A 21,107-nucleotide genomic window follows, 5' to 3' on the forward strand; every position below is an offset into this window, starting at 1 on the left:
CCCACTTGAGACAACCCACTGGTGGCCGGCATGACAGGAGAGTAACTGCCCAGCATCCCCTGCCATGAGGTAGGGATGCGTCCCCTCTTTCCCTCTTCCCTCCACCAGGGTCCAAGAGCCGGAGGTTTGGGCTCTGTGCTCCAGTCACACCTCATGGTAAGAACACATTTTGTGACAACAGTCATACATATCATATAAATATATTTGTTCAAACTACAAAGGGATGGATATCAGGGGGAAGCTTTTATTGCTATGGGGGGACCTGGAGAGGGAGAGGGGGCTGGGAAATGGGGATACCTGGGACCACTTGTTCCCCCCATCCCTCACAGAAGGCACAAATACATTATTTCTTTCCATGTGAGGAGATGCGAGGACAGGATACAGAATACAGGAATCCTCAAAAATACAAAAAACCCTCCAAACTGAATACCTACGGTTATGGAAAAGGCCAGGGCGGGGCGCAGAAGGCAATGGGGGAACAGAAAGAGGAACCAACGAAGCTGAGAACCAAAAGGGACCTGAGAGGCCGTGATGTCCATGCTGCTGCCTCTATGCAGGCCCCAGAGAAAACTCAGGTAAACAAACAGAAACCCCAAATTAGAGAGGGTAGGGTGCCCCAGGAATTGGCTTTGGGGCATCAGACAAGGGAGTGTGAGTGTGAGTATGTGTGTGCAGTGGCTGTGTGAGTATCAGAAGCAACCAGGGCTAGGAGTGGACGATTCTATTCCCACAGGGGAAGGCCTCCTCCATCCCGGTTCCTCCAAAACCACTTTCAGGGGGTAAATTCAGCCACTGCTTCCGAACAGGACCCCTCCCTGGGACAAAAGAGCCAGGTAGGAGAGGATGAACTGAGAAATCTTGGGATGAAAATAGGGCACACAGAAGTGGTTCTTAGGGAACAGAATATCATGGAGCCCAGTGTGATAGAAAATGGGCATGAGGCCTAAGTGTATGCATGTGTGTGAGTGTGTGTGTGCATGAGTGTGTATTTGTGCATGTACGAGGGAGTAAGATCAGTCAAAGGTGAAGGGGTCCTGGGTGCTGAAAAAGAAGTGTCCATCCATGTGGTCCTCCAGGGCATCCTTGTCACTCTCAGCAGGAAAGCGCTCCTTACAGATAGGACACTCCTTCCATGTGGGGGTGGCAGGGCCCCCAGTGCTGGTTTCTGACAGGGGACCCACTGTAAAGCCACTAAGAGAGACAGAGGGGAAAGGGAGAGGGTCGGCGTGCTCTGTTCCCTTCTTGACTTGCAGACTTCAGGGAGCAGGACCCATGTGCCTGGGTTCCCAGGTTATCCTGTGCCAAATGCAGCATCCTGGCCTCTCCCACAGGGTCTTTCTCCCCACAACCCTGGAAGCCTTATTTTTCCAGTTCCCCATGTCCTCTCTTCTTTAGTCTCTGCTGGTCTCTGCAGTGCAGAGCCCATCCCCCAACCTCCTGCTCTCCTCCCTCCATCTCCGTCTGCTGCCTAATGAGGCTGAAAATGAGTCTGACATCGTCCTTCATCTTCCTTCTCCAGCCGGGAAGGATGACAGCATCACCCCCTCCCTGCCCTGAGCCCATCTCACATCCAGGCAAAACTGGGACTAGATGATCAAATCTCTCTTCCCTGTGCCTGCCCCTTGACCCTGGGAATAAAAGGGAAGGCAGAAGGGGACAATCTGATACCGAAACCCCCACCCCTGTAGGTTCCCTTCCCTAAGGGTCACCCAGGGAAGTGAGGGAAGAGGGAAAGCATTTCAGGTGTAGCCAGATGGATGCTGGATCCCAGTCTTCTCTCTGCTCCCATCCCTGGGGGCCGTGGTCACCTCCCTTCCTCCCCGGAGGATCCTAGGTACCTACCTGGTGGTTGGGGAAGGGGTAGAGGCAGGAGAGAGGGGAAGCAGGGCAATTTGGGCTCTGCAGAAGATGGTGCTAGAACAACATAGAAGCCAGTTAAAGGCAGGACCTCTGAGTGCATTGATAAGATAGGGGGAGGGATTACTTGAAGGCATCTGGGATTTGGAGCAGTGAGTCATTTTTGTTGTTAACCATACCTGTATCTCCTTTTCTTGGCTGAGGCCAAGAAGGGAAGGGGTTGGCAGCAGGGCCTGGTGACTGTCCACACGGATGCCCTTTCCCTCTGACCTCCTACCACCTCCCTCCTGGCCTTGCTGGTTGAACTCACCTGGCCATGTCATAGAAGGCACTGCCCAGTTCAGGAAGCAGCAAGTTGGCCTCCTCACCCCCACTCTGCACAGCTGCCATCAGGACTGACTTCTCATCTTCAGCCTCCTGGATGCCGAAGAGATAGGGTTGGGCTTTGGAGTGGTGTCCCAAGATGGGGGAGCAGCACATTGGGGCAGTATGGGAAGAGCAGCCAAGGCTAGGATAGTGACCTGAGGGGCTTAGGAAGGGTGCAGCAGGAGAGGCGTTTCGAGGGGCTGGTGGGTAATAAAAGAATGAGTGCGGAGGAGAAGCAGTGAGGCTATTGGGCTGGTCTGGGTTTTGGGATGATATCTGTTGGTGTGGCCTTGAAGAGAGGCTGGGCCTGCCTCTTCTCTCCTGGGAAAAAGAGCCCTGTATGGCTAAGGTTCTTGCTCTAACTAACTGGGGGTGCGTGCCTGTGGTCCCAGCTACTCTTGAGAGACTGAGGTGGGAGGATTGCTTCAGCCCAGGAGGCAGAGGCTGCAGTGAGCCAAGATCATGCTGCACTCCAGGCTGGGACACTTGGGTTTGGCCCTACCCCTCCTTACTGCTTCTGTACAGGCTCCTCCACTGCTCACCGAGTCAGAGCTACTGTCCTCAGCTGGCCCAGAGAGGTGAGGAGAAATGGGAGCCGGCTGGCTGATGACAACGAGGGGAGAAGCCTCTCGGGGCCCAGCAGGAGAGGAGCCTGGGTCTCTATGCTCACAAAGGCCATAGGGTGGGAGCCTCATGTCTTCTGGGGACTCATCCTCCGAGTCTGTCAGAGCTGCCGGGCAGCCTGTAGGAGATGAAGCAGGCAGAGAAGAAGGATGTGTTGTGAGAAGGTTGGACCAGCTGTCTCCTCTGGATGAGGGGTATCATTACACTAAACAGGGACCAGGGTCTGGGAAAGAAAAGGCAAAACACATAGAAGGCAGAGGCAGCTCCCAGCAAGGTTACATGGAGCCTTCCTCAACAGCGGAGGGTAGAGAGGAGAAGAGGTGTTATAAGACTGGGGTTATACAGACTCAGTCCCGCAGCGGCCTCCTCATCTGTGGCAGCATCCTCATTCCACTTCTCATCTGCCACCTTCTCCAGGCGGGCCTCCAGTTTTCTCATGTACTCTAGCAATTCCTGGAATTGGGAAGGAAAAAGGCAGGTGCTAGAGAACGTGAAGGTACCAACCTTGCTAGCCTGCAGAGCCATTCTCTGCACCCAAGAACTCTTAGCTCCTCAGGATTAGATGCCTTCAGCAAAGATTGCGGCGACTTCAGGCAGACACTCCCCGCAGCACCCCTGCTTCACCACTTACATCCCTCCCTTCTCCCAGAGATCATCCCCTGTCCTGCCAAGTCCGCTAATAAGAGAAGCCAGGGTATGGGCCCTCTTGGAGAGAACAGTTTCTAAGCCAAGAGATGACGGGAATTTACAAAGTTTCTAGCCCTCAATTCCTCACCTGTGGCATCCACAGGGCCTGGGTGCTCACCTGCTTCTCCTCTTGTAACTGCTCCTTTTCCTTCTGGAGCACACGCAGGGCTGACCGCAGCTCTGTCAGCTCCCGCTTACTCTCTGACAACTGTACCTGAGGGAAGAGGGCCCGATGGAATCTGGAGCCTAGAATGTACCCCCAAGAACCTGGGCTCTGGGACCAGGACCAACAATCTAGAATCAGGTCTCCCCATGTCTCTGCTTCCTTCCTGCTCTGACGCACACGGGGATTCCCAACACTCTTCTTCCATGAGTCCTGTGTCTTGGGCCCCAGAGACTCAGTTTTCTAAGTCTTAGTCTCTGCCTCTCGAGTGGGTCCTGGATGACTGCCTGTAGACTGGGGTGCAGAGGCCTTGGTCATACCAAGGAGCCACTCTATAATTCTCCTAAGTCACCTCTACTGGGCCCAGATGTGTGCCCTGAGAGCAGAAAAAAATGCATATATATATATATTTTTTGAGACGGAGTCTCGCTCTGTCGCCCAGGCTGGACTGCAGTGGCCGAATCTCAGCTCACTGCAAGCTCCGCCTCCCGGGTTTACGCCATTCTCCTGCCTCAGCCTCCCGAGTAGCTGGGACTACAGGCGCCCGCCACCTCGCCCGGCTAGTTTTTTGTATGTTTTAGTAGAGACGGGGTTTCACCATGTTAGCCAGGATGGTCTTGATCTCCTGACCTTGTGATCCGCCCGTCTCGGCCTCCCAAAGTGCTGGGATTACAGGCTTGAGCCACCACGCCCGGCAAAAAATGCATATTTCAAACCAACGAGGGCTTGCTTGCGCAAGTGAAATGCCACCCAACATGTAAGTGGACACCTAGTACTTTTGAGCCCATACCCAAGACAGAGAGAAGGGGTATGGACGCCTCAGGAGGCCACAGGACAGGACCCTTGGTGGCTGGGTGCCTTACCAGGCTAGAATCCTTTTCCCGGGCCAGCTCAGTCTTGAACACCTGGTTTTGGGTCCTCTCCTCCTGAACTGCCTTCTCCAGTCGAAGTATCTCTGCACTCAGCTTCAGGATCTTGTCCTTCTCTGCCTGGGAGATAGCCAAGAAGGAAAATGGGAGGGTAAGAGGGGAAGAAAAAGGAACGCCACTGTCATTAGCACTATCCCTTACTGTGTCCTTTCCTTTATTTAAAGCATCATTTTTAGAGCACTTTCTCCCTTTTGCCTTCATTTCCTATACCCTCTGAATGAAGGACAGGACATGAAGGCAGGTGCTGCTTGATCAGGAATGGGCATTGTGGCAGGGTCTGGGGCCTAGGACAGAAAATGTTTGTGTTCCAAGGAAGGTACTCTGGTGATCAGGATTGGGATACCCCGGTTAGGGATGGGTCATGCCTAGAAAGTAAAGTGTACCTCCCTCAAAGCCCCTCTCCACCCCTGAGTCCTCTAAGGTTCTCAACCCCTCTTCTCTCCTCCCAAAGGGTCTGACCACATGTAGGAGTCCCCACAGAGGTGGGGGCAGTGGCCATCAGATTGCCAGGTGCCCCCCCATCCCTCTACCTCCACACTCTGCAGCAGCCCTGCCCGCTCCTTGCTCCATTGGCATTTTTCTTCCTTCAAGTGCAAACCGAGCTCAGCCAGCCTGCCGTTAACTTCAGCCACTTCCAGGCGGCTGCGGTGTAGTTCGGCTATGGTGCGGTCCCTGGCTGTTGCTGCGCTGGCCAACTCCTCCCCAAGAAGGGTGGCTTTCTGCTGGCTTGAGGCTGCAAGCTCCTGGGCCCCTCGAAGCTGCTCCTTCAGGGGCTCCAGCTCAGCCTCAGGAGAAAGGAGGAGATGGAGATCAGAGTTCCCAGTGAACCGTTTGTCAGCCGGGGAGGTAACCACGCTCCCTCCACTCCACTGCATTAGGACTCGGGGTTGTGTTGTTTCGTCTTTAGCCATGTCTTTCCCCTTCTCTTTAGACACTTAGGCTTTTCTATAACTTGCCCTTGGAACTTTCCCTGTTTCCTGTTGCCAAGGGGCCTCACTCACCACCCGCTGCTGGGCCTGGCCTAGGGTGTCCTTCATCTGGGCCACCTTGTCTTTCAGTCTCTGGGCCTGAGCACTCTGCTCCTCTTGCCAGCTCTTGGCCTCCTGCAGGTCCAAATTTAAGCGACGGTTCTCCTGTTGTGCCACTTGGAGCTCAGCCTGATGGAAGCGGAAAGCAGGTAAGGAAAGGGGTATGTGTGTTGGGGTGGCTCGGGAGGTGAACCATTGTGATGAGAGTGGTCAAGGTTCCACTTCTCAGATTTAACACACACTCAAGCCTTCAACTATTGCCAGCCCTTCTTGGGTTCTCAGCTCAAAGGACTCAATCCTGCATATCCAGTCTCCAGCTCCCAAATTGAGGTATCCAGCATTATAGCCTCGGGTCTTCCATGTAGGCATTCCATGTACCATTTCTGCTACTCCATTCTTTCTCTTAAATCAAAACTCAGTCTTCATGCCCTACAGGCCCCTCAAACTCAACGGTCTACCTCCTACCCCATCCCAGTCTTTCCTACTCTTATTTCCGTCCATGGTAACAACTAGCTCCCACGTTACTCAGGATGGAGTAACCTGGTGTCCTTTGTGCCATGCTTGGCTCTGTCCTCTCCCTAGCAGCCCACAGAAAAGCCTATTGCTTCTCCATCCTGGTCACAGCCATTTCCCCTCCTCTGTTACCACCACAACCACGTTATCTGACTCTGGTTATTCCTTGCTTGGACTACTGAATAACTTTATAACTAGCTCATTCTCCACAAGGCAATCAGATTATTCTTCTTTAGGTACAATTGTGATTTTTTAAGTACAGTTATGTTCTTTTTTAGAGATAGGATCTGACTCTGTCGCCAAGACTGGAGTGAAGTAGCATGGTCACAGCTCACTGCAGCCTCCAACTCCTGGGCTCAAGCAATTGTCTCAGCTCAGCCTCCCAAGTAGCTGGGATTATAGGTGTGTGCCACCATGCCTGCCTAGTTTTTGTGGTTTTTTTTTTTTTTTTTTTAGACGAGACAGGGTCTCACTATGTTGCCCAGGCTTATCTTGAACTCCTGACTCGAGGGATCCGCCTGCCTTCGCCTCCAAAAATGTTGGGATTACAGGTGTGGGCCACTACACCTGGCCATAAGTACAGTTCATGTCACCCCTGCTTGAAAAATCATCAAAGCCTTTCACTGCTTGTGGAATAAAAATGAAGCTCAAGATCCTCCACAGTCTAACCGAGGCCTTATCTCAAACACTTCACCCACACATTCAACTGCCCTGAGTGTTCTGTCCTTTAAGCCTTTGCTCATGTCTTTCTCTGTTCCTAGAATATCCTCACTCTCATCTCTGTCTACTCAAATTCTACCTATTCTCACTGCTGAGCAAAGGGTTTTTAACGATCTTCCACACCAAACCGAGGGTACTGAAGAAGGGATTTAGGAGTTCTGCAGATATTTGATTTGAACGTCCTCTAAATTATTAACAATTATGTTAAAAAAAACAACACAAGGCCGGGCGCAGTGGCTCACGCCTGTAATCTCAGCGTGATTTGGGAGGCCAAGGCAGGCAGATCACCTGAGGTCAGAAGTTTGAGACCAGCCTGGCCAACATGGTGAAACCCCATCTCTACTAAAAATACAAAAAATTAGCCAGGCGTGGTGGCAGGTGCCTGTAATCCCACTACTCAGGGGGCTGAGACAGAAGAATCGCTTGAACCTGGAAGGCAGAGGTTGCAGTGAGCCGAGATCGTGCCACTGCACTCCAGCCTGGGCAACAAGATGAAACTCTGTCTCAAAACAAAGAAACAAACAAACGGCCGGGCGCGGTGGCTCAAGCCTGTAATCCCAGCACTTTGGGAGGCCGAGACGGGCGGATCACGAGCTCAGGAGATCGAGACCATCCTGGCTAACACGGTGAAACCCCGTCTCTACTAAAAATACAAAAAACTAGCCGGGCGAGGTGGCGGGCGCCTGTAGTCCCAGCTACTCGGGAGACTGAGGCAGGAGAATGGCATAAACCTGGGAGGCGGAGCTTGCAGTGAGCTGAGATCCGGCCACTGTACTCCAACCTGGGCGGCAGAGCGAGACTCCGTCTCAAAAAAAAAAAAAAAAAAAAAAAAGAAACAAACAAACACGCATAAAATCACAAGTTAACACACTGGAGATCACCAATTGGCATGTGTTTCCAGGTTAATTCATTTTTGTGCAAAGCTCAGAATAGTTTCTATTGTATTTTCTATTGAATTGAAGAGTAAACTGAGTTGCAAGGTGGACAGTTTAAAAATTGTTATCATTTGCACCTACTTGTGTGTGACTCAAGGTGTTCTCAATACTGCACAACCAAAATAAAATACAGAAATATATTAGTTGCTGAGGCTGACAGAACAGTCATCCATAGCCTCTCATTTCAAAGTTTGGTATGCCTCAAAATTACCTAATTGCTTTCATTACCTTTTAAGTAAATGTTATACATTCAGATTTATGAAAATAAATTCATAGTAATAAAATATTGTTTTTGTTTATTCAGTGAGAGTCCACACAAGATGAAAAACTTTATTGGTGGGAGGAGAGGAAAGGGTTCTGCTAAAAAGGTTTGAAAGTACTAGGCTAGCCGGGCGCGGTGGCGCAAGCCTGTAATCCCAGCACTTTGGGAGGCCGAGACGGGCGGATCACGAGGTCAGGAGATCGAGACCATCCTGGGTAAACTGGTGAAACCCCGTCTCTACTAAAAAATACAAAAAAAACTAGCCGGGCGCGGTGGCGGGCGCCTGTAGTTCCAGCTACTCGGGAGGCTGAGGCAGGAGAATGGCGTGAACCCGGGAGGCGGAGCTTGCAGTGAGCTGAGATCCGGCCACTGCACTCCAGCCTGGGAGACAAAGCGAGACTTCGTCTCAAAAAAAAAAAAAAAAAAAAAAAAAGAAAGTACTAGGCTACTACATGCCCTACACCCCATCCCTTTTTTTTTTTTCTGAGACAGAATCTTGCTCTGTCACCCAGGCTGGAGTGCAGGGGTGCGATCACAGCTCACTGCAGGCTTGACCTCCCGGGCTCAAGCAATCCTTCCACTTCAGCTTCCTGAGTAGCTGGGACTACAGGTGCATGCCACCATGCCTGGCTAATTTTTAAAATTTTTTGTAGAGATAGGGTCTCACTATGTTGCCCAGGCTGGTTTTGAACTTCTGGGCTTGAACAATCTTCCCACCTCAGCCTCCCAAAGTGTTATGATCACAGGTGTGAGCCACCATGCCCAGCCATGGCCCTCCCCTGCTTTTTTTTTTTGAGACAGAGTCTCACTCTGTCACCCAGGCTGGAGTGCCATAGTGTGATCTAGGCTCACTGCAACTTCTGCCTCCCGGGTTCAAGTGATTCTCCTGCCTCAGCCTCCTGAGTAGCTGGGATTACAGGCACCTGACACACCTGGCTAATTTTTGTATTTTTAGTAGAGATGGGGTTTCACCATGTTGGCCAGGCTGGTCTTGAACTCCTGACCTCAGGTGATCCGCCTGCCTTGGCCTTCCAAAGTGCTGGAATTACAGGCGTGAGCCACTGTGCCTGGCCTCCACACCCCTTTTAAAAAGACTTTTCTTATGTCTCTAACAAGATGTGCACTCATACACCTCCCTGGAGCTCTACAATACTTTATTAGATTTCTCTTGAGGCCAGGTGCAGTGGCTCACACCTGTAATCACAGCAATTTGGGAGGCTGAGGTGGGCGGAACACTTGAGGTCAAGAGTTCGAGACCAGTCTGCCTAACATGGTGAAACTCTGTCTCTACTAAAAATACAAAAGTTAGCTGGGCATGGTGGCATGCGCCAGTAATCCCAGCTGCTCAGGTAACTGAGACATGAGAGTTGCTTGAACCCAGGAGGCAGAGGTTGCACTGAGCTGAGATTGTACTCTTATATTCCACTTTTCCACTCTGACTAATCCTGATTTGGGTATATGTCTTATATTCCCTAGTGGAGTGCACACAATGTCAATGTCTTCTTTACATTTGTATTCCCTTTGGTGTCTGGCTCTCGAAAGGGAATCAAACACTGACTGGACAATGGAGAAAGCAAATCATCTCTGAGCCTCTTACCTCGCTTTGCTCCTTGTCTGCTTGTACTTCTTTCAGTTGCCCAAGAAGCTTCTCCTGTTCCCGAGTCAGGGCCTTCACTGTGTCTCTAAGCCTGTGATTGGTGGGATGACATGTCAGACAATCTGCTCCACCCAGAGAAGGAATGGACTCAGGCCTCTGTCTTGTGCTCTGCTGCTGCTGCTCTAGGCCCAGAGCTCCATTTCACTCTGGGATGCATAAATCCCTAAGCCAGCTCCAGTTCTAAGCCCCAGGAAACCAAGATTCCAGGTTCTAGAGAAGAATTTAGAAACAAATAGTTTTTCTTATCTTTTTATGTAATATTTTAAGGAATGTTTTGCTGATGGCTCCCATTGTTTTCACTCAATCAAGAGACTAGAATCTAGTCTTTTTGAGATGAGGGCAGTCATTATTGATTGTAAACTTTTGATCTAGACCAGAAGTTGGCAGACTTTTTCTGTAAAGGGCCTGATAGTAAAGATTTTATGCTTTGCAGCCCATGTGGTCTCTGTGGCATCTACTCAACTCTGCCATTGTAGTGCAGGACCGTCCATTGACAATATGTAAATGAATGAGCATGATGTTTCAATAAAACTTGAACACAGATTTGAAGTTCATACAACTTTCACATGTTACAAAATATTCTTCTTTTAATTTGTTCTTAACCATTAAAAGATGTAAAAACCATTCTTACCTGTGCGTTATACAACAGGTGGCAGGCTAGATTTGGCTTGTGGGCCATAGTTGTTGACCCCTGGTCTAGACAGCCTCTAATCTTTTCCGGATGCTCAATCTGACCACTGCTTTCCTAACCTGTGACTTAGAATGCTGACATCTAATATTTCCCTAGGGTGAGACTAACATATCCTGAAGAAGCCTCTCAGATGAACTCACTTATTACTTTGGGCCTTGGATAGAATGCCTCTTTCTTTTAAACAGTTTTTTTTTTTTTTTTTTTTTTGGAGACAGAGTCTCGCTCTGTCGCCCAGGCTGGAGTGCAGTGGCTGGATCTCAGCTCACTGCAAGCTCCGCCTCCCGGGATTACGCCATTCTCCTGCCTCAGCCTCCCGAGTAGCTGGGACTACAGGCGCCCGCCACCTCGCCTGGCTAGTTTTTTTTTTTTTTTTTTTTGTATTTTTTAGTAGAGGCGGGGTTTCACCGTGTTAGCCAGGATGGTCTCGATCTCCTGACCTCGTGATCCACCCATCTCAGCCTCCCAAAGTGCTGGGATTACAGGCTTGAGCCACCGCGCCCGGCCTTAAACAGTTTTTTAAAATATCCCATCTACCAGTACTAAATGGAATATAATTATGTCATTTAATGAAATAAGGAACTAGAGTATTTAAACCGGTGAAAATTTGAAGGGAGACATGGGAGGTGGTGGTCAATATTTATGCTACTTGGTAGAGGAAACAACTTTCTGGAAGCAGAAAGAAATTTATTTTATGTGGCTCCAGAGGTCTCGGGACCCCATGCTAAGTTATAGGAGAGTAGAGTTTGGCTCAATACAAGAGATACAAAAATGACAGCTGTCAAATGTTAAAGAGGCTGCCTCCTGAGGGTGACCTCTTACATACCCTCATACATATCTTACATTCCCAATGCTAAGAGTCTATGATTTGTATCTTTTTTTCCAGAGGAGAGATTCCATAACATTCCTGGATCACCAGTTCTAATGTTTCTTAATAGTAAGAACACAGTCCAATCTTATCTTTCCTGCTGCCAAATCTGAAATCCATCCTCTCTTATCTTGCACTGACTTTCATCCATTCTCTTCTTCCAAATCCTCCACTCCTAGCTCTTGCTCAGCTTTTGCTGCACGATAAGTGGTAACTATGATTATTTCCAAAGCAAAGGAATACAGAATAGCGTGCGGAAAGATGGTAGAGAGCTCGGCAGAAAAGGGTATCCCCAGTAATTGGACTAGCATGAGTGAGGGTAGGAGGGAAAGAGAAAGCATGTGAGGCAGACAGCAGGTCTGCCCGCCTGAGAGAGGGGGCTGGAGCGTGGGGGTCATGGAAAGGAGAGGAAGTGACGGGGTCAGTGGACTCCCCTCACCTGTCGAGCTCCACTTCCTTCGTCAGCACTTTCTCACTGATGGTCTGAATGTCATCCTCCAGCTCCAGGATGCGTGCCACATGGTCTCCCTGTTGCCGGCTCAGGATGTCCCTCTCTTCTGTGATCTCCCCATGGGACCGGGAAATCCCCTGAAATTAAGTTTCCCCCAGAAGAAAAGGGAGGTTGGGATTCATCTCTCAAGTAGTGGAACAAAGGCTTAGGAAGAGCACACCAGGGTCTGACTGCTCCCACCTGGCTATCACATTGCCTTCCTTGAAAAAGAAACTGCTGGAACATTCCTTTACCTATCAACGTGGCCACCTCCACCTTACCTCAGCATTCCTATGTTCAAATAACTGAGTCTCATTACAAGTTTGGAACACGTCTCTTGTTATATCAAGTTTAATCCCAACCATTACCCCTTAAACCTATTTTCTTGATGTCAGAACCATCATAAAAGCCCACTAACATCTCTCCTTCACTCTCTTCAGTGGGTTTAGATTTTGCATGCTGGATGAGCAGCCAGACCCTACCCCCTACCTGGCCCAGCTCCCACCTTATACTGTTCCATCAGCTCCGCGTGTTCCTGCCTGGCAGTTGCCAGAGCCCTCTCGAGCTCCTGCACTCGGCTCCTCAGCTCTGTCACCTGTCCCTCCAGCTGCAGCTTCAGCTGCATCAGGTCATTCCGTTCTTGCTGGCTCTCATCGAGCTGGTTCTACAGGCGGCAGAAGGAGAAGGGGAGTGTGCTGGTGGAGTACCCCTTCTAAGGTTCCATCCTTACCACACTCCAGGTGCATTCTGGGGTTGGGAAGTTATATAGCTTTGGGCTATAAAGAGGTGAGGAAGGGGATGCTAGGTGTGCTACCGAATCCTGTCCACCACCCAGTCAGATGCACCAGCTCACGGCACTCTGAATTGCCCATCCCTCTTACCTTTCCCCACCCTAGGCCTGGCCCTTTCCTCACCCAGCAATTGCAGGAATCCCTTGTGTGGCATGTCAATGAACACAAACACAAGGGATGGCTCCCTTAATTTTACCCTATCTGCTCTGGAGTTGGACAGACTTGGGTTCAAATCTTCAATGCAATTTTTACTAGCTATGTGATTTTTTTAAAGACAGGGTCTCACTATGCTGCCCAGGCTGGAGTACAGTGGCTAGCCATAGGTGCAACCACAGCATACAGTACCTCAAACTCCTGGCCTCAAGCAATCCTTCCACCACAGTGTCTCCCCAGTAGCTGGGACTATAGGCACATGCCACTACACCCAGCTGGCTATGTGATTTTGAACAAGTTTCTTAACTTCTCTAAGTTAAGAAACATGTCCTCATCTGTAACATGATCCCTTAGTCTGAATTGTTGTAGGGCTCAAATGAGAATCATAATGGTGAAAACACAATAGAGAGTAGGAGCTCATCACACATCTTTCACTTATGTGAGATATAAACATCTTCCTAGGTGACAGAGCAAGGCTGTCTCAAAAAAAAAAAAAAAAAAAAAGAAAAACAAACAAACAAACAAACCCCAAACAGTATCATTTCAACGTGTAGTCAAAATAAAAATTATTGAAGTCTTTTACATTCTCTTTAAAAAATACTAAGTCTTCAAAATCTGGAGTATATTTTACCCTTATAGTACATCTCAGATTGGATTAATTGCATCTGAAGTGCTCAAGAGCCATATATAGTTAAGAGCCTTTAGTATCGGACAGTACAGATCTGGAGCCTTGCCTATCTGCTCTCACTCCCCACTCGTCCTGGAAGCAGGTCTTGTGCTCCCTTTTCTCTGAATGTTCCCTCGAGTAGCCTCCCTCCACCCTTTAGATCTTCCTCTAGGGCATAAGGCAGTATGTAGCGCGTAGAGAAGGAAGGCTGCAAAAGTTCTTATGAAATCCTGAGTTACACTGGCCTGTGGGTGGTCTCCTTTCCTGCCTTACATGTTCATGTATGTCTATGTTAGACTGAGATTTTCCTGAAGGCAGGACCTTGTCTAACTTTCAGTGAGGTCTTTAGTTGAGGCCACAGATGAGGGGAGGGTAAGGTGGCAAGGGCCCTCTTGCAATGCTGTCTCCCACTCCCTTGCCTGAGAATAACTCTGTTGCTCTTTTCTCACCTGTAACACAGTTGCCTTGGGGACAACCAGCAGGATGTCAGAGCCCCCATCAGCCTCCTCCAGGGTCACCAGTTCATCCATGGGCCTTGGCTCTCGGAACTGGAAAGGGGGGCTCTGCCCACACACCCGGCCCTGGCGGTTCACATATCGGAACTGGTAGAGCTGAGCTCCTGGTTTGGGCAGGTAGCTGGCTGTGGGAAGAAGAATGGACCCAGGACCCCAAATGATCCACTGTCCTTGGCTCCAGCCCCTTGCTCAGTATTCCATATACTGTTTCTTCTCTTCTCCACCTCCCACAGGCCATTTCTTTTCCTAGGGTACTCTTCTCTCTCCTTTCTGCCTATCCCTCTCCTTCCTTTCTCACCACATAATGCTACCTTTCCATCTTCCTTACTCCCTGGTTTTTCCTTCTTTGGGTAGGACATGGGACTAGACGTCCTCTGATGTTCCTTCTGTTTCTAAGTCACTGATTCTGCAATAATCCCATGATTTTCTATCTGCTGAGCCCTGTTGGATATATTCTCATTATATTTATTTTCATTTATTTTTCCTTGTCCTTTGTGCCTAACTTTTAATGTTTCTGAGCCCACTACCTTCTTTCAAACTTCTACTCCCTTGGCTCCTCTCTCCCAATTTTCCGTCTTCCCTTGTACCTTGGAACTGGACACTGGTGTGAATGGGGGAACCATCAGTTGTACTTTCAGGCACGGAAGACCACACAAATGTGTGGTAATCTCGAACACAGGCAGCTTCTACCTGTGAAAGCCCAAGGTTGGAGAAAGGTATGGTCATGGAAATACCTTCTATGGATGGAAGAAAGGGCAGAGGGGTTGAATGAGAGGGGCAGGATGGAGCTACAGTGGCAACAATGACAAGAGAAAGGGAAAGTGGAGGGACACTAATGTGTCAGTAAAGAATAAGGTTAAGATGGAGAAAAGATGAGCTTTGATTACACAGGTGGCCTCTGTCATCTGTGACATGTTTCTTTCTTCTTCCCTATCAACCTGAGGTTGAGAATCCAAGAGCCCAATCATTCCCCTTATTCCAACCAACCCACAGCCCATAAACCTAAGCCAAAAGGGGTTCCAGAGATACCTTGAAGATGCCAATCCAGTCACTGGCACTGGGCATGGTGCCTGGGGGAAGGGTGTAGTGACATTCCACCTTGGTATTGGGGATGTAGGTCCGGGCTACATTCAGAAAGTTGACTCCACCACGGGATGGTGCTCGGCTTAGTGGTGATTCTTCCATCCTGGCCTTGAGATATCTGTCCTCCTATGAAAGAAAGGGTTGATATCCTGAAGTCTCTCCAGTCCACCTCCTTCCCCACACAGCTCCAGCAACACACACTCACAGCCCTGCCACTACACCTGGAGACAAGCCATACCTGGTTTCCAGTCCTTGAGGGTTATGAACATTTTTGAGGTATCACTCTTAGTCTCTAGGATGTAGGTCTGGCCTTCCAAGTCAGTCCCCATCCTGTCTCACACTATACCCTCTCTGGCTTATAGACCCTTCTGAGGGTCCAGACTTCTCTAATTTTGCTCCCAAAAGGACACTGAGGGGAGACAGAGCGTGGGACACTGAAACTTGGTCGACAGCCTCCATTTCTCCATCCCATCTCCCACACATCCTGGCTCTTGAATTCAAAATCCAGCTGAGGTGTGGGGCCCTCTCATTGAGAGGTGTCCTTACCTACTCCTAAGCTTGTTGACCCAGCTGTATCCAGGAATGAGTTATGACATCAGAAAGCAGCAACTAATCTCTGAAAGGAATGGTTGAGTTTTCAGAGCTAGAATACGGCTTGGGGTCGGGGGGAACTGACAGCCCAAATCCTTAGGCTCCTGAGCTCTCTTTTCATCTCTCTGAGCTGTCTACCCCCATGAATTCCAGGGAAGCAGAAAGCTTCTGCTGGCATCCAAGAGACAAAGGGAAGGGGAGGATATAAGGAAAGATAGGTTCTGTCCCTCGACTTATTATTCCAGGAAGTCAAGAATTCTGGAGGCGGCAACTTCAAGGGTGGAGTGAGGCGCTTAGCAGGAACGTGGTGGGGGTGGTGAGATGGAATGTGGGGGCCTGGAGCCAGGAAAGCCCCACCCCGGGACAGGGAACAGACTAGAAAGTGGGAAGTAAGGGCTCCCAAGAAGTGGAAATGTATATTTAACGTTGAGGAAAGGGGAGATGAGTTAAAAAAGAACCCAACATTCTTCTCTCCAGACTGTGCCTGCAGCAGGACTAGAAACCTACTAGTTTCACTTTAGTATTTCTCTCCTCATTTTCTCTCTGCTCCCCTCAGCCTCGATCCTTCCATCTGTTTGTATTGGTAGCTGGAGACACACTATAGGATGGGGTTGAGAGGAAGGGGTGTTCCAAGTTAGCTGGGGAGAGTTAATTGGAAAATATGAGGGTGGAGTGAGGACAGATAACAATAATAATGATCAAGAGAACTCCTCAGTCCAGGGCTGTGAGATGGCCCTCTTACTCATCACTCCTTTCCAGCCCACTAATCTGCTTCCTGTGTCACTCACAGCCGACATGTCCAACCAGCCATTGCCACTAGTCATACGCACGCCCCCAAACATCACAAACCCACACCAGGCTGAAGTCTAGGGGACAGAAGCTTTAAAAGAAAACAGAAACTCAGTGGATAAAGGTGAGCCAGCAACACAAAAAGGAGCAACTTCTGCCCCCAAAATAGGTAGAACAAAAGGTTTTTTTTTTTTTTTTTTTTTTTTTTTTTTTTTTTTTAATGTTCATCTCTCTGAAAAATTCCTGGTTGAAACTAGTCCATGTTTTCTCCAAATGTAATTCTTCCAGCTTTCTAAGGGTGGGGGTAAGTTGTCCCCAAAGATCTATACCTGGAGAATACTAAAATACACCCCAAAAAGAAAATCCGTAACAGCTGTAAATGTTCTTCATGTCCGAAAGAAAGTTCTGGGCACCTAAGATGTAGGTGTGTAGCCTGATTCAGATGTTCACATGGCGGGCGGAGAGCGGGTGTCCCGCCCCCTCCTCTGTAGGCTCTAGAGTTCCTTGACATTCTACTACTTGGAAGGTCCCCCTTCCTCCAGGGATTCAGCGTCGTAAAGGCCTTTGGATTTGCGTAGGGGAGAGAGGGAAGACGTGTGGGGGACACGTCTTGCCTGGGAGAGAATAAGCAGATTTCAGCTCCCCTAAAGGGATCAGCTTTATAGAGACGTACTGAGAAGAAGGAGAGGACGACGAGGGGGCGCCCCCTCTAATCAGGGTCCCCTTGAAACTAAGAACTCCCCAAACAGCGGGGGTGGCTTCTCCAGTAAGGAAAGTGTTAAAACCCAAACGCTCCTGCATCCCCCTTCGACAGTTCCCTTACGTTATCCTTCCCCAAACTGGAAAGTGGGGAAACTCTGCCCTCCCATAAAATCGCCCCCAATTAGGCCAAGTTTCTTACCCAACAGATGGATCAGCTGTTCCCCTCACCTTTCACCAACAACAAAAACAGCACTCCGACTTCTCGAGGGGAGGGAGAAGAGTGGGCGCGAGGACTTCTGGGTTTTGTGGTTCTTCCGCGCCCTTTCGCCGCCGCGCGCTCGGATCTAGGACTACATATCCTAGAAGGCTGCGCGCAAGGAGGGCGGGGAAGAGGGCGTCCGTGGCGGCGGCCTCACCGCGGCGTCCTGGGAGGCGTAGTTCTCACTCCTATGACAGAGAACGAGGGTGTGGCCATCAAAGGACTTCACGGCCCATGATCCCTTAGGAGGGGGCCGGCTGCATGAGGGGTGGCTGCTGGTTTGTAACGTGCGTTGTTGGGGGCTGGGGAGGATTTACGGCTCTAACGCCTTCTGTATAACGCTTTAACGGTGGGCAGAGCGGTTTCTGTTGCGTCCCCCTCATGTACTTTTCACACCCCCCTGTGAGATAGGCGTTAGCGTTATGCACACTTTATAGATGAAGAAACTCAAGTACGGTTAAGGAGCCAGTGTGAAGTGTCAAAGCTATGAAATGTAGAACTGCACTAGCCTTGGCTGACTCCACGTCATATGTTCTTGCCACTACACCACAGCTACCCACCATTTTGGGGATGGGAAACTGATAGCTGGGGTATAGCAGTTTCTTCTTTACTTCAACCTCAGGGACAGACCTTGTAAGAATGTTGTGTTCTGCACAGTTGACCATTTTCTTCCAACTTAAGGATTTCAGTGCTAAGGGGCCTGACAATACGCATCTGGACTGGGCTCCCCTAGAGTGGCTTCTGGGTCTAGGAAGAGGATAAAATTGCCTGAGGTGGTGGTAGGAGCAGTGGAATGAGAAGAATGAAATTGAAAAGGGAGCTTGGCATAATTCAGGACCTGTCGCAATTCACAAGCCACTTATAGGGGCCTGTTTGCCCAAGCCTTTTAAGTGGCTTAAATTAATTAGGATAACAATATATGTTGACGTTCCGGTTTTTATTTAGGAGAGGTGAAAGATTGACACGTCTCCCACACCCCAAGTCACGTTACAGACTTGAGCATCCTACCCCCGTCTCGCCATTCTCCATCCCTCTAGTCGGAGGCATTTAGAATTACCTCTTTCTCTGGCTCTGCATTAAAGGATTACAGTCTTAAGGATTGATTTCCTCTTCCTAGGTGCCTGCTTTAATTCTCTACTGCACTAAGTTATGGAGCTTCTGCCTTTTTCAAGTTTTTTGGTAGTGTTTTGCTTTTATGACTGAATGCGGTGTCTGCCCTGAGTGTCTTTCATCTGAAGATCTCCAGGCACTTAACAATTAGTTACTGAGCTGCACAAACATTAAGGTGATGTGTCTGTGTCATTAGTCAGGATTTATGAGTTAGGGAACCAGTTTCTGGATGAGGAGGTAGCTCAAGGTCTGGAGTGGGTTAAGAGTGAGGTCTGTTCAAGGACCCAAGTCTCAAGTGTTCTAGGCTCTTGTCTTCCACCCAAAATAAGGGTCTGTAAGAAAACAGTCTCGGAGCTAAAAATGGGTGCTTATGATCTGTTCAAACTATGCTAAGAATTTTCCTATTTAATACAACAGGCTTATGTAATATGCCTTGTTTTTATCCCCATTTTACACATGATGAGATTGAGGCACAATTAATGACTTGTCTGGAGTCATCCAGCTAGTAAGTGGCAGAATCAGGATTTAAGCACAAGCAGTCACCATACTCCCAGTCCAGAAACTCTGGCATGTGATACTAACTCCCATTGTTCTAAGGAACAGTGCTGGTTCATTAACAGGAGACACATGTTCACTGAGCATTTATATGCTCAGTGCAAGGCACAAGGTAATGTGAAACAGATTAATTCAGATATGTGTGTCAGGTACTATGCTAGGTATTCAGTTAATTTTATTGAAATAATGAATAGAAAATATTCATTATTTAAAAATAATGAATGTAATTCATTATTTTAATTATAGTCATTACTTTCAAATATTCAAATATTTGAAGAATAGATTAAATTTGGATAGTTTGGCAAGATGGGGACTGGGGAGGGTAAGCTTCTTCTAGGCCAAAGCAAAGATTTGGAGGTGGGAATGGATAATGAGCCTAGAGTCACACAATAGCACATCAATTTCAACCTTTAGTTATTTATTTAGGCAAACTCAGATTATTGGTAATGTCTGCCTGAAATGTTGTATTGAGGATTCTGAGGAAAGAGCGCTGGGTAGCAATGTCTGCCATGTACTCCAGATGGAAAATGGCAGTTGTAGTGGATGGACTAATTGTTTGAAATTATTTCCTCTCTCATTCCTGCCCACTGCCATGTGACTTGCAGTATCTCCTGTAGAAGGAATAGATGTCTCATGTCATTGACTTTGGGCTTTGTCATGTTTCATGATTTGGCTGATGGGATGTGAACAGATGTGACTCATGCCATGTTTGAACACATGAGTTTCCACTTTCTTGTTCTTCTCTGCCACTAGAATGGGAATAATCCACAGGAGAGTTGCTCCTTCTGCCTGGGTCCGGGAATGAGAAGACCTGTGGAGCTGAGCTGCTGCTTGCCCACAACCTGCATATACATAAATCAGAAGCCAACATTGGTTGTTTTAAGTCCCTTAGATTTTGGGGTTGGTTGTGATTGCAGTAAAGCCGAATAAAAGCTACAGTTGGAGGCCAGGAATGGTGGCTCGCTCCTGTAATCCTAGCACATGAGGAGGCCAAGGCGGGCGGATCACTTGAGGTCAGGAGTTCAAGACCAGTCTGGCCAACTGGTGAACCCCCGTCTCTACTAAAAATACAAAAATTAGCCAGGTGTGGTGGCATGTGGCTATAATCCCAGCTACTTGGGAGGCTGAGGCAGGAGAATCGCTTGAACCCAGGAGGCAGAGGTTGCAGTGAGCCGGGATGGTGCCCCTGGACTCCAACCTGGGGAACAGAGTGACACTCTGTCTCAAACAACAAAACAAAACAAAAACCAACAACAACAACAACAACAACAAAAGAAGCTACAGTTGGATAATTGGATAATGGAAGATAAAATTGGAAAGACAGACTTAAGCCAGAGTATAGAGAGTTTTGAATGTCAGGTGAGCCAGAGCCTGCTATGTGTTTATCAGAACCTATTTCTTTCTTTTTATTGGATACACAGCTGGACCACATTTTTAAGCTTCTCCTTTAATTAATGTGTTCCATTTTCAAGTCTGGCCCATAAAGCCCTCCAAAAAAGATCCTTCATTTTTTTTTTCCTGTCTAGCTTGATGAAGATGACCTTAGGCACAGCGACCCTGAAGGCCACATGTTAAAGATAGTGGAGCCACAGGATGGAAGGAAGCTGGTTCCCTGAATCATCACTTGGCAGAGAGCTGACCACTAATCAGGATCATGTGTTTTAGATTTCACTTGACCAATAAATCAATTTCTATTTTGTTACACTGCTAAAATGTGGGGTTTATTTTTATAGTAGCTACTGTTTTCCTAATCAATACATCATGTGCAGAGGTTTGGGCTTCACTCCCATCAGGAATGTGAAGTTAGTCACTGAAGATTTTTTGAAAAAGGGGAATAATACTGTGAAGACAGGTGGAAGTTACAGTTGTTGGGATCAAAGAGTATTTCTGAATGAGAGTGGGAGATTTGGGGACTGTATTTTTTTTTTTCCAGAATATAGTCTTAACTCTTGTCTGGGGAAGGGAGATGACTGCCATGATTGTCGAAGGGCTCCATAGAGCTGGGGGAGGAGTTGCTGAAAAATGAATCCATTTCCCTGAAACGTTAAGTCTTTCTCTTTTGTAAAAGTCCTAATTCTGGTATTGCCTCATCTAGCTCGGTGACC

General features: G+C 48.4%; 1 protein-coding gene across 4 annotated transcripts; it reads right to left on the bottom strand.

Annotated features, from left to right (window-relative positions):
- Positions 1–184: 184 nt before the first annotated feature.
- CALCOCO1 (calcium binding and coiled-coil domain 1) lies at positions 185–17,326 on the bottom strand. Of its 4 annotated transcripts, none has more exons than XM_005571040.4 (15): positions 17,278–17,326; positions 14,943–15,119; positions 14,501–14,603; positions 13,848–14,038; positions 12,293–12,451; positions 11,737–11,885; positions 9,682–9,772; positions 5,628–5,783; positions 5,157–5,411; positions 4,561–4,686; positions 3,653–3,748; positions 3,195–3,300; positions 2,766–2,965; positions 2,168–2,274; positions 185–1,191 (listed from the first exon to the last, which is right to left on the bottom strand). In XM_005571040.4, the coding sequence occupies exons 2-15, from the start codon at positions 15,096–15,098 to the stop codon at positions 1,014–1,016; spliced, it is 2,073 nt and encodes a 690-aa protein (XP_005571097.3). In that variant the 5' UTR covers positions 15,099–15,119; positions 17,278–17,326; the 3' UTR covers positions 185–1,013. The 4 variants fall into 4 exon arrangements, with proteins under 4 accessions (XP_005571097.3, XP_073863144.1, XP_005571098.3 ...); XM_074007043.1 differs by having other exon boundaries at positions 185–1,914; XM_005571041.4 differs by having other exon boundaries at positions 14,943–15,122.
- Between the last annotated feature and the right edge of the window lie 3,781 nt (positions 17,327–21,107).

This window comes from Macaca fascicularis, chromosome 11 (assembly GCF_037993035.2).
Source record: "Macaca fascicularis isolate 582-1 chromosome 11, T2T-MFA8v1.1".
In the NCBI taxonomy this organism is placed as follows: Eukaryota; Metazoa; Chordata; class Mammalia; order Primates; family Cercopithecidae; genus Macaca; species Macaca fascicularis.

What these genes read in the sequence shown, in the direction of transcription:
- CALCOCO1 (XM_005571040.4), bottom strand. Translation starts at nt 15,098, where the DNA reads ATGGAAGAATCACCACTAAGCCGAGCACCATCCCGTGGTGGAGTCAAC. An exon ending in AGCTGATGGAACAGTATAAG is followed by an intron (nt 11,886 to 12,292) that starts GTGGGAGCTGGG and finishes ACTTAATTTCAG; the next exon opens with GGGATTTCCCGGTCCCATGG. An exon ending in GGGAAAAGGATTCTAGCCTG is followed by an intron (nt 3,749 to 4,560) that starts GTAAGGCACCCA and finishes CTCTTCCCTCAG; the next exon opens with GTACAGTTGTCAGAGAGTAA.